At 36.8% G+C, this 13,295-nt stretch overlaps 1 protein-coding gene across 17 annotated transcripts in view; it reads left to right on the top strand.

The window, feature by feature from the left end:
* The window catches only part of CFAP54 (cilia and flagella associated protein 54), a 143,389-nt gene that overhangs the window by 66,280 nt on the left and 63,814 nt on the right, over positions 1–13,295 (top strand). For 16 of the 17 annotated variants that reach the window (XM_035901013.1, XM_035901016.1, XM_035901014.1 and 13 more), the window contains 7 exons: positions 1,850–2,035; positions 3,055–3,197; positions 5,897–6,044; positions 7,032–7,187; positions 8,771–8,893; positions 10,974–11,117; positions 12,467–12,563. In XM_035901013.1, coding sequence (XP_035756906.1) covers positions 1,850–2,035; positions 3,055–3,197; positions 5,897–6,044; positions 7,032–7,187; positions 8,771–8,893; positions 10,974–11,117; positions 12,467–12,563 — 997 coding nt within the window. The remainder of the gene's footprint in view (positions 1–1,849; positions 2,036–3,054; positions 3,198–5,896; positions 6,045–7,031; positions 7,188–8,770; positions 8,894–10,973; positions 11,118–12,466; positions 12,564–13,295) is intronic. The other variant, XM_035901012.1, reaches the window with a different exon arrangement.

Raw genomic sequence — 13,295 nt, 5'->3', positions numbered from 1 at the left:
CTTTCATGCTGTGCAGATGTGGTATGACAAATCATCCCTCACATCTTTGATTACTTATGACTGATCATGTGACTGTATCGGTACTCTTTTATATTATTGCTTCATTACAATTTGACATTTTATATTCTGAATTTGTTTGGGATTTTTTGTTTTGTGTTAGTGTAGGTTTTTTCCTTTGGATCACAATCTGATGTTCCTGCACAGACTGAGAGAGTTGTATTTCTCACTCACTTAGGCATGCTATTGTATTGTCGACCTGAATGATGACCGTGATTAATCCAAATACTCTGCATTTTGAGTTTTAAGAAAGGGGCAAAAAAGCTTCAGCATATTCTCTTCAGCAAATTTTACTGTAGTCTCAGACCTGAGTGATCATTTTTAAATCTGGAAATCTTCCTCATGAAGAGTTCTGTTCTTTGCAGGGCATATCTCTGTTTTGCATTGTGGCAGAAGAATGATCTCAACCTCTTTCACCCAGTGTTTCAAGCTTTCCTGTTTTTGTGAGCTAGCTCTGTACTAACTGGGATAGACTTGTCTTTGGTGATGGAGAGGAAATCTTTCCTGTTATGCCTGTTCCCCCTATCTCCTCCCCAAAAAGAGAAGGTGTGTGTAGCTACTGGCAATAGAGGCTTTGATGTTATTCTTCATATTCCTATTATCAAATCCAGAGAATCGAGCTTCCTATGATGTCTGGTGAGCTAATTTCAATATACTATCCTGCTCCAGGTGAATTAAGTGTTTAATTGGAGCCTTTCACCCCACTGCTAGCTATTCCTTCTGTGAACTTGCTGCAATCCATCCAAGCCACAGATTGTCTTCACTCTGGCAGGCACTAGAGATGCACAGACCTGAGGTTAACCATATGCCTCAGCAATGGAACTTCTGATTGCTTTATGATACGCTTTTGCAAAATCCTGATCTGCAAACAAAGTCACTATCTGCCTGCTCTGTGGAAAAAGTTTAGGATTCTTGGTGGTGGAATGATCTATCAACTTACCAATATGATAAAAGCTTGCTCTAAAGGGATGCTACAGACTGGCTTACACTAATTTCTGGTCTGCTGGTTCAGGATTCAGCATTTGAAGGGATTTCTGTTGTTCAGATGTGTCCTTTTGAATGCCAGATGGTATTTGAATAAGTTGATGCTACATTATGACGATCTCATTTCTCATGTTGTGCTTCAGTCACTGTGTCAGTTGTTTGTTGCTTCAAGACCCTAAAACTTTCCTTTGGGTAAGTTGTCCTGATTAGGGAGGGGAAGGTGGACAAGCCTGTTAGGAGTGAGCCATGATGTTAAAGTGCAGGTAGACAATTACTTGAAGGAAAAATGAAGAGAAGATCTTGCAAACATGTGGTTTGTTTCAAAACTCCAAAGTCTTGTTAATGGTGCTGAGGGGACCTGAGACATCCTCTGCCCATATCTAATACATGCATGTGGCATGTATGGAGGAGAGCCATATGCTCTTTCTCTGGTAGCACAGCTCAGGGCTAGAATGTTTCCAGCTCAATGACTGCAAGCATGCACACTCACGGTGTGAATGTGCAAACGGACAAAAATGCCTTAGAGAAACTCCAGTCCTGGTACTTAACTGTTCTCTTAGGTTACATGCTCTGTGTAATCAACTGCATTCCAGAGGAAACTGATACTTCTTTTCCCTGTCATTTAATTGTTTTCTCATTGTCTTCAAGAACCTAATATTACATGGAAATGTGACATGTCTGTTAATCTAGGTTGTATTTTGACTGTATCCAAAACCATTAAATAATTTATTTAACAATAGAAGTTTAAATTTGAGATTTGTTTTTGGTGTTTACAACAGGTATAACTAGAAAATATTTTTATTGATAGATACCAGCTGATGGGAAAAGCCTCCTGGAAATACAAGGCTTAGAACCCAATGAGAAATACATATTTGCAGTTGCAGCATATTCTTCTGATGGAAAACTTATTGGTGATGCCATTGGGGAAACGACTAAGCCAATCCTTGCTTATCCACCTCTTTCTGCTACTACTGTTCGAGCCTATCTAACTCAGGTAGGGTTAGAGTCTTTGATAATAAACACATACTTTAGTTTGGTTGTAACTGTTTTCACTGATAGCTCTAAAAGTTCTTCTGGTAAAAACTCAAGTCTTTCTTGCCAAAAGCTTGATGAGCACAAATCACAAATTTGACATGACAAATGGTATATATGAGTAACTCAATTCTTAATTCAAGATTGTTGAAAATTCCAGTTTAAGGAGAAATATGTCTCTCAGCTAGTTTTCTTATCCCTGTTCCTGTTTTTCAGTCTGCATTTAAGTTTTTTCTTCTTTTTTATCATTTATTTTTTCATTTTTGTGATCGAGACCAAGTGCTAGAAATCATCTTATTAGTCATTACAGTATGGGATGAAAGATGTGACTGAACTTACCAGGTATGAAATCCAACCATTTTCATGTTGAAATTATTTTTGTAGTGTCTTGTGGAAGACCACAAAGGCTCTGTCAGACCTTTATCATAATTTTCTGTATTCTTCATAAAGAAAATTTAAAACAGATTGTGGCATGGAGAAAAGTGAAATTGTCTAGCCCTATAGATCAGATCATGGGGAACAGTTAGAAGATTTCCTAAAATCTTCCAGAGTAAGAAGTATCCACATGAATTTATGCCTACTTGTGCAGCTCCATTTACATTCCATTATCCAGAGGTGCAGGGCATTCTGCAATAGTAACAAAAGTAAAATGAACCTAGATGAAATAACATGCCTTCAAAAACTGCAGGACAATACCTGTAAAATGTTCCACAAGGGGCTGTTAGATCCTTGTTTGACAGTCAAGAAACTCCTTTGCCTTCTCTGATGCTAATTCTGAAAGCAAACTGATATTAGTAGAATCAGATTGCTACTACATGTGTGTTATTCGAATATATCAGAATATTCTTACTGAAATTAGAAATTTACATGGCAGGGGGGAGTTTTAAAACCTTTATACTATAATCATATTTAGCTTGGTTATTTGATGAATGTGGAAATTTGCTAAATTTTTTGTTGTTTTTGTTGGGTTTTTTTTTGTAGGTAGCCTATCAGACTGGCAACTATATATTAGCCAGAGAAGCATTTTCACCAATGTGGGATTATTTTGTTTCAAATTCTTCTCCACTGCCTGCCAATGCAGCTGTTATTTCTGCAAGTAGTAATTTGACTATATCTGAAAACAGGTAACTGGCGAAAACAGTTAATTATAGATGTGCACATTTTATTTTAAAGAGTACCAGGTTGTGAAATTTTGTTCAGACTTAAGATATGAAAAACATTCTGAAAAAAAAGGTGCGAAATGTGTTTATAAAAATAAAAAGTTTTATAATTAGCAGAGGATTTTTTTGGTATTTGTGGAACTGCTAACATTTACACATCTAGTTCTTCATAATGATTGTTTTCTTAAGATAATTGGGAAACATTTATAAAGTGGCTATTCTGTGTGATGCATTTTCATATGCAAAATATGCAATATGCACTGGATTCTTGACTTTCTCATTAAGGGAGCAGTAGAGTTCCGAAATGGTAAAAATTTTGTCAAGAACATCACCCCAAATGGGTAAATGCTTGCTAATTTTATTTTGGGGTGGCTACATAAATCTTCAATAATCTTTGAATATATTAAAGTGCTTTAGAAGAGATATTTAAAATTAATTAATTTATAAATATATTTCAAATGTTCAATCATAATATTGTAGGATTTTCATGATCACAAAGCCCAGCTAGAAATTTTGCAGTTACATTCACTGAAATTCAATAGATCCAAATGCAAAAATAAATCAAAACTTAATTCAATCCCAGATAAAGGAAAGAGACTTGTATGAAATAATATACATGAAATACTATCATAAAAAAGAATAGTTTTAAATGTTAGTCCACTGACACAAATCATCATCTTCATTTGTGTGGAATTCTTTTTAGATTAATTCTTTCATTAGGAAAGTTTTGGCAACATTGTGGAGGAGGAATGAACAAGTTTTGCAGCACCTCCATTTCAGTTTGACTGACTGGCTCAGTCTTGAAAACATAATGACAAGAACTACCCTTATTGCATGTGTGTTAATAGTTCTTGAATGTTTCGAGAATTAAAGGAGAAATAAAGATCTTGTTTCAAGAAATAGATATTAGGGGGAATTCCTAAAAGTTTTGTCAGAACACTTCCATTTCCACTTTCCAGATAGAATAACTGGTAGCCAGCTATTCTAAGACATATAATGTAGCTGGCATTTTCTCTATATTGTTTTGACACACTTGCATCAGAGCCCACAGTTTTCTCAAGGTAACGCTGTTTGGATGCAAGCAGATAGTGTAGGCTTGTGTGTTCTTTGAATCCTGTTACAGGAGAAAGTAATGTGTCTAAACATACTTCTTGTTATCTGGGGCTCAGGCAGACCAATGGTGTGTATCCTGTCTGTCCTTCAGGTGCACCGTGCGTCTGATACTAAGCATACAAATTGACCAAGGGTCTTGATGTTACATGCCGTAAGAGCATTTGGGATTTACAGGCAGACTGTGGACTGCACTGATGCAGGCAGATAATCACTAGACATCCTATTTCATGACTATGTGGATGTTTTAAATCTATCCCTGGCCTAGGCAACAAAGCAGGTTTTTGCACTTGTTTTTCATTAATCTTCTTTCCTCATATGTTCTTCTTTTTTAAAAAAACCACATACAGCTCTAGAGATAATATTTCAATGAAGCTACTTTCAGATAAATCAAATGAAGACAGAAAACTTTAAATAGCTGTGCAAAGCAGTTCCAGGGATTTTGCTTTTCTGACAGTTATGTCCAAGCCCGAAGGTTTTTTTTTTTTTACAATTAATATGGAAGATCCTCAAAACTGCAGTAATCAGACCTGAAATAAGGCAGTTTCAGTTTTACTGATCAGTAGCTAAGAAATTAGATGGACTAGCTTGACAGTACATAGGAGTTAAAGAGACAGTAGAGGGAGCTGGAAGGAAAGGAAACCTCTTGTTTCCAGCCAGAAGCCCTGTTGATACCTTGGTAATGTCAAGTATGTGAATATGTCTATTTGATTGTCCTTCTTGAGTTTCAGTCTCTTTTAGGAAATACAATTGAGAAGCAGGAATTTATTTCTTATGCTTCAAAATCATAGGATTTTTCCTGTAAAAAAAATATTAAAAAAAAATAACAAGGGCAAATAAACCCCTGCCCCAGTGAAGAAGAAAAAAACAACAAAAAAGCAGGCAGAAGAGAAGAGATTCTTCTGAGACTTGTAATTCAAGACAACAGTGATGAAAAGGAGTCTGTTACTAATACTTTAGTAATAGACTTCACAACTGCATGCGTCATTGTCAGAATACAGAAAAAAAACATAAAAGGAGACAGTTAAATAAGCTGTAGTACCCCAAGTTTTCAAAGAAAGTTCAAAGTAAATTTCTCTGGATTAGATGAAACAACTAAGGAAGAGCTGTCTTAGGATAGCAGAAGGTGGACAACAATTTGAAAAGGAGTCTTACCCCTTTTATTTATTTTTTATGTTAGCAATTTTTTTCAGTTACAGAACCACAGAATCACAGAATGGCAAGGGTTGGAAGGGACCTCGGGAGATCATCTAGTCCAACCCTCCTGCTAAAGCAAGTTCACGTAGAGCAGGTTGCACAGGACATCATCCAGGCAGGCTTTGAATATCTCCAGAGAAGGAGACTCCACAACCCCCCTAGGCAGCCTGTTCCAGTGCTCTGTCACCCTCAAAGTTTTATGTATAAATCTTATTTCCAGAAGTAGCTATAGTAATCAGTTTTGACCATCATTTTAAAATTAAAGACTGCATTTTAATATAATGCTGTTTCAGTCATGCGATATCTGAATCATTATTAACATGCTTTTACCATTCTTTTGCTTTTTTATTTTGTAGGTTACATTTTGAAGCTGTGTCTCAGACGTCTCCTATTACCTTGCACCTCTTTCTGAGGAATATATTTGCTGTCTGTGACATTAATGTCATGGAAGGAGCACTCTTCTGTGATTCCCTCTGTTCCAATGAGATACTTTACAAGGAACAAGTATGTATGGCTTAAAAGAATACACTGGAATTTATTTGAATTTTTAATCAGCTTTATTTCATCATTGCAAGGTAAATGCTGCAATGTACTAATCCTATTTACAGAAGACTCCATTTTCTGTGAGTTATCTGATCTTCTTTTCTGAAGTATTTTAGTAGCTGTTGGTTATTTTGTATCCTGGTGGAAAGATGGTTTGTGAATCGGTTATTGCCTAATCCAAAGCTCACTGATTCCAACTGAGGAAGGATTTTCCTTGACTTCAGTGGTGGTAGTATAATTAAAGAAAGAAGTATAATTATTGTTATTTTTGCCCTACTAAGATGCACCATGGATTTTTAATTTTAAACATTTCTGCTATTTAATACATATATTTTCATTAATATTGAACTTCTAACAGGGTTTCATGGTTTTAATAGACTCAGCTTTTTTTTTTTTATTTATTTCAGACTTCCTTATAGTATAATGACACAAAAAACTTTCTTTTTTATTTGGATAGTCAAGCTTTGCCTTCTGTATTATTACATTCCTACTCCATGCTTTCTTTGCTGAAGTACTTGTCTCATAAAAATGTGAGCAGTCAATTACTCAGTGACTTTACTGAATCTGCTCACCCATGCAAGGACTGCAGCAGGTAACTGGAAGGGAACGGAAGGAATTGTTTTCCTCCTCTTACCTACTCTTGAGAGGTTAGCATGTGAAATTTCCACTCCACACAGGTTGAGGTTGTTAACCAGGCTCTGTAAATGATATGAGTAAATTTAGAGGGCACAATTAGGTCAAGAACAATCGTTTCCTTTAGAATTGTGAATAATGTTGCATTTGTTTATATACTTCCAACAGGAGTCAAGGTAAATTGGTTTTTAAACTTTTATCTTACTGCTGCTTACACTACTTTTTAAATTGCAAAAAGATCTGTCTTCTTTCACTCTCAAATGATTTAAGACAACAGAATTCATGTTTGAATCAAAATATGTTTTTCTTTTATAGGTTGCTAGATTAGCAGAATGTGAAAGAATGACTGTGGCAATTGAGCTTAGCAATTGGTTGAATGATGCAAGTTACACCCTGCAGTCTGTTGTTCAATGCTATGGTCTCCTTGCTCCAATTATTTATCACAAGATTTCTTCAGTGCCAGTAGTTCAGGTGAGAGCATTTTAAGCAAGCAGCTAGCATCCAAGTCCTACAGTTATAGTAATTAAAATTAAAATTACAATGGAGTGTACAGTGGGAGAGCAAAATATCTAGGCTTTGAGTTCTTAGTAGCTACTGAAAGAAAAGCCCTTTATGGTTTTATGTGTTCCCAGTGCATTTATGTTCACTGTAATGTGCACAGACTCTGCTCTCAGATATGCTAAAGTCACTGCAGAATATCAATTGTTTCTTCAGGATGATTTTTTGGTATTTTTAAACTGTAGTAGAATCTACCGTGTAACTTCTACATTTGCCTATAACTTTTTTTGGAATGTTTGCTTCATATACAGTTTCATTTTCTTAAAAAAAGAAGGCTATTCAACGTTTTGATAATGCAGTCTTTAGTTTTCAGGCATGTGCTCCTTTCCAGAAGCAAGCACCTTCTCTTTGAAAACAGACTACCTGAATCCTTTCCTGCCATTTCTGAAGCAGCAGATGGGGTTTTTTTTTTAGATTCAGCAAGGATACAGTAGAAACATGCAACTTTTTCCCCATAATTAGGTAGTTTTGTCAGGGAGCAGCAGTAGGAGAGTGTTCGGTCTGTGAGGAAGGATGAGGTGACTGCAGCGCGGGCAAGGCACAGACTAGCAGCATCTGAACATGGCAGACAGAGCAGGGCGTTGGTAAGAGGATCCACTGAGAGTCCAGAGAAGGTGAAGTTGTTGGGCTGGCCCAGGGTCCATCCAGGAGAAAAAGTCAGGAGCTGCAGGAGTTGGAGCAGAGACTGGAGACAAGGCTACAACATAGGTCCGAGGTCCATCCAGGAGACAGAAGTAAAGACCACCACACCAATACCATAGCTCAGGCAGGGATTAAGGCTTGTGTCTGAGCTTAACTGGGACTCCTGGGCACCTTGGCAGAAGGCGTGAGAGGAGGTCCCAAGTGAGGCTGCTCAGTGAATGACTATTGGGGCACTCAGAGCCCTGAGAAGTTTTTAGGAAAAAAAAAAATTGTATATGTACAGGGATAGCCTCTTGCTGAAGAAGTCATTGGCTGTGATGACCTACTAAAGGCAGAGCTAGCCACTGGAAATGGCTCCTGTTTCAGATTTCCTAATTAAAGGGAAAAATAGTTTAGTTGCATCTTCTTTTCATGTCTGATAGAGAGAAATGGGGGAAAGAAGTCTTTTAATTTTAGAGCATACTGGAAACATTTTTCTTTCATTTAAAATTCTGACCAGCTCAATATATTTTTTAAGCAGTCCTCTATTAGGAGTATGTCATCTCACTGAATTAAGCATTCTTTGATTTCATGTTAATTAAATCGGCAAAAATATTCATCATGTATCTGTAATTTAATACCTGTGTTTTTATGTGAATATGTCATTTATTCCAAAGGGCTGTGGTTGAAGTCTTGACACCGCTAAATTCAATGGAAATTTTCTTACTGGCTTTTGTAGAGCTAGCATTGCATCCTATCTGTTAGATTTAAAAGTTATTTTAAAATTCACTATCAAAGACAATAGGTTGTACAGAGGTACAAGCTTGTAACTGTGTTGCAGATTCCAAATTTTGTTTTAACCTTTGTATTTACAGATCCTCATTAAGTGCTTGACTGTCCTTCAAGAAATTCCAAGTGCCACTTTGCAGAGGAGGCAGGCAGGATGTTATGAGAGTATTCAGCATATGATAGCTTGTACTGCATTTTATACAGCAAAGGTATGGTGTGCATTATTGTGCTTACAGCTTGGTTTAAGATATAGCTCTTGTCATTTAGAGAAAAAAAAAAGAATTCATAAGCTGGCCTTCAATGTGATATCTTAGAGAACTGGCACTCTTCAATACTAAAGGTACAGAAGTATTTATTAGTATCTCTGTATCAGTGCATTTTATATAATAATGACATTTTGACTTTTTAATACAACTGAGAATTTTCCTTTATTCAGAAAAAAGATTTTAACTATTAGTCCACGACATGAAATCTGTATTTTATATCACTGTGCTACTTTTACATTTAAGGTAGAACTGTTTTCAATAAGGCCTATATGTAATATATGAATTTAAAAGTTTATTCACTGCAAATAAGCCATATTTGTAGCTTTAATTAGATGGCTTATTTGCTAATTAGATACAAGAGACTTTGTACTATTTAGTCCCCCATGCTGGCAGGAACATAAACGCCTTGACTCTTAACCATAATACATATCTGTTGATCCCATTTGTGAGTCAGATACTGAATCTATTTAGTGAGATAAGGAAAAACATGGTGCCCGTAGGATTTTTTTCTTCAAGTATAGAGACATGCCAGTGTTAAAGTACCCGCCATGATAAATGTATGATGCTGAAAAGTCAGCTTTGCTCTAGCTTTGAGTACACCTCACCTAAGAGCTCATACTGAAGCTGAGCTGTGGCTGATGCTTTGAGGGATTCCCCTGTGTTGGTGATATCCCCCCCCCAGTCTTTATAGGAGCAGGATCTCTGTGCTCACCTCACAAGACCAGATCAGTGTCAAATATCCTTAAAAGTGCACTGCAGGAAGACCCAGTTTTCCTTCTTCCTATAAAGCTGAGTATTCTAAGCCTTAGTGTTGCAATTTTCTTTGTATTAATCCATTATTTCATGGCCGTGAGGGCAGTGTCAGGGCATGGTGAGGGCTGGGGAGCCAGGAGCCGAGGGCAATGCCATGGCTGGTGGGGCAGCACCTGGCAGTCAGGTTCAACCAGGAGTCCAGATCATTGGGTGAGTTTGTGGTGATAAGGCAGGTCTGAGCTGAAACTGGGAAGTCAATTCGCAGGTCAGGATTAGGTCTGGTGAGGGTAGCTAGGGTCAGACACAGCCCAGCAGGCTGGTCTGTCATGATGGGGGCGGTCTGAGGTCAAGCTGATGAGTCAGTCTATGGGTCAGGTGTCCAAACCAGCATTCCTGAGACATAGGAGCTGGCAGGGACTGTAAACTCAGGCCTAAGCTGAAAGGGAGCTCCTGACCCCATCACAGAGGGCACAGGTGGAGGCTATCAAGGCCAATAAAGCCTATTAGGAACCTCGAAACCTTGTTATAGTGTTTGTTGTTGGATTCCCCAGCTAAATGACTGCTTGTACTGCTGATTTTTTTTTTTCCATAGAGAGAGCATTTCAACAGAATAGCAAACAGAATGAGTGATTTGCGAATGCTTATGATTAATCCGTGGTACATAGTTTTCTGTTGAGTTACAATCAATCAGGCCATGTGCTGTACTTACCGTAATCTATACACTTATTTTGTATCCCAAAGACAAACATCCTAACTTGAATTTAGCTTGCATATAGTAGAAGCACTTTGGCCTTTAGAGTACCTAAAGAAGATAAAGCCATCTAAAAACACTCCCTACACTGCTCATTTATAAATTTAATAATTTTAGAAATAAATTTCAGCACTCCTTTCACTAATACAGTTGGGATTTTCAAATGTACACTTGATACCAGAGAGGTAAACAAGGATCATTTAGTTACCCTTTATGTTCTTTGATAGCAGTACTGCCTGACAACAGAGAGAATGTCAATCACAGCAACAGATACTTCTGGTTAAATCTTTTTATTCTCTGAGGGATAGGTTAAGCAGAAGTAGAACACATAGATAACACATCTGCAATGCAAATTATTTTACAGGCCTATAGTCCTGTTTTTTTATAAAAGGTAACTTAAGTATTGAGTAATTAATTTCTATTTATAAAATTCATGCATTTTGACAATTGCAAGTAGGCAATAATGAAACATTACTTGTTATGCAAAACAAAAATATATAACACATGATTCTTTAATAGGTACTACGTTCATGGAAAGAATATGAACTAGCAGTAATTATTGTTAACTACGGGAAAAAGTTGTTGGATTCCTCACCAACAGCCTCACCCTGCCCGTCAGGAGCTATGAAAACTGAAGAAACACACACTAACGAAGAAATTAAAGTAATTGCTCTGATTTTTACTTTTTCTTTTCTCTAAATACTGTATTATATTATTTAAAGACTACATTTATTAACTTTCTGGTTTAGAAGTGATTGTATGGAATTATAGAATGAGAGATTCCAAAGTACAGTTGAGAGGCTTCCATTTAATTGTAGCCATCTTTGTTATGACCAGTTGCAGATTGCAGCGAGTACAGGCTCTCATCTTGTTGAACTGGAGAGGGGTTAGCAATATTACAGTTCAGAGCCAGGAGGATCCTGCGGATATTTATACAAGCACTCCCAACTGATCTTCACATACAGTTTCCAGGAATGCTTTATTAGACAGAAAAAATAATTAAAGAATTGTATAAGTAAAGATGAGCAAAAATATCCTAAATAATGTAGGAACTTAGCCTCTCATTTTGTGTAGCGGCTGCTTGAAACTGAGTCATAATAAGAGAGTAACTTAGGAATTGTGTAAACTGAAAAATATTTCTCAATGGAGGTAGAACTTTCAAACTCAAAGAACTTAAATTACGAAGCGATGCAGCAGTTTGTGAGGATTTTCTGCAACTTAGAATCAGAGTAAATTGTTGATTCTCCATACTTTTCTGTCTGTTTTTTCTTTAAATAATTTTAGAAGAGATTGTACTGGAGAGGACATTTGAGAAAGAAGTAAGAAAGTAGGAATAATGAGAGAGGAACAAAGGAAGCTGTGTGACCATGAAACTGAGATATATTAAAGAGAGGGACAAAAAGTCAACTAGCTTACAGGGAAGGATTTCTGTGAGAAAATTTGTAGGACACTGATGGGATTCCAGGACAAATTTTTCTCCATTGTTTATTGCTGAGTTTGTGTTAGCCGCTCCCAGGTTCATACCAAAAAAGAGAAAGGAATCTAAGATCATAGGAACAATATAATATCTTGAGCCAAATAGGGCTGACTAAAAATTACGTTTTCATCTAAGTGAAAAAAAAGAACTTTCTTTCCAGAGGAAGATTTTGATTTCTGTAGGCAGAAAATAATCTTAATAAGTTTTTTTCTGGAAAACAACATATTTTTTCAAACAATCTGTTCAAATAAGTTGTTTTAGTAGCATGTGAGACTTCCCTAAAAATTTATTTGGTGGCAGAGCAACTCCACTTGTGTATCAATCAAGAATGAATCATAGCCAGGTTTTTGAAACCGTACTAAAAAATTTATGAACATTGATTTTATTTCACTTGAAAATAAAAATAAGATAATATTGATAAAATTATCAGATATAGAATGAGAAGACTTGGGATCTAACCTAAACTCCACCATTGACCTGCTGGTTTTAGTTAGGTAAAATCTAAGTTTTCATAACTGAGCATTGGATCTTTCAGACCACTTCTGCAAAGACTTCCCATTTAGCTGCAGTGGAAAAAGCAACGGAAAATCTAAGTGCTCTTGAATCAAATCTCCTCAGACTGACAAAACCAGGTGGGTGTACTATTAAAGCACTTCTTACCATTTTATATGGAATTTTCTATGGTTTGTCTGTAAAAATTATTTACCTAAGACGTACTTTTATTTCATGTATCTTTCATGATTGTCCTGGTTTCAGCTGGGATAGAGTTGATTTTCTTCCCAATAGATGGTTGGACTTTATGATCTTAAAGGTCTTTTCCAACCTAAATGATTCTATGATTTTATGACTCTCTAGTGCTGTGTTTTGGATTTAGTATGAGAAGAATGTTGATAACACACTGGTGTTTTAGTTGTTGCTAGGCAGTGCTTACACCAGTCAAGGACTTTTCAGCTTCCCCTGCTCTGCCAGGTGCCCAAGAAGCTGGGAGGGGGCACAGCCAGGACAGCTGACCCCAACTGGCCAAAGGGGTATCTCATACCATGTGACGTTATGCCTGGGGGGAGTTGGTGCGGGGAGAGTGATCGCTGGTCTGGACAGGCTGGGCATCGGTCAGCGGGTGTTGAGCAATTGCATTGTGCATTGCTTGTTTTGTATATTCTGTATGTTCTATTATTGTTATTATTATTGCTATTATTATTGTTATTATTGTGATTATAGTGATTATTGTGATTATTGTGATGATGATGATGTTAATTATTATTTTATTTTACTCTGCTGTTTTATTAAACTGCCTTTATCTCAACCCATGGGTTTTACTTTTTTCCTGATTCTCTTACCTACCCACTGGGGGAGGGCGGGGGGGA

Source organism: Egretta garzetta, unplaced genomic scaffold (assembly GCF_000687185.1).
Source record: "Egretta garzetta isolate BGI_Z169 unplaced genomic scaffold, ASM68718v1 scaffold38, whole genome shotgun sequence".
NCBI classification, from domain to species: Eukaryota; Metazoa; Chordata; class Aves; order Pelecaniformes; family Ardeidae; genus Egretta; species Egretta garzetta.
Note: the sequence above shows the minus strand (reverse complement) of the source record. Positions and strands in the feature narration are given on the sequence as shown.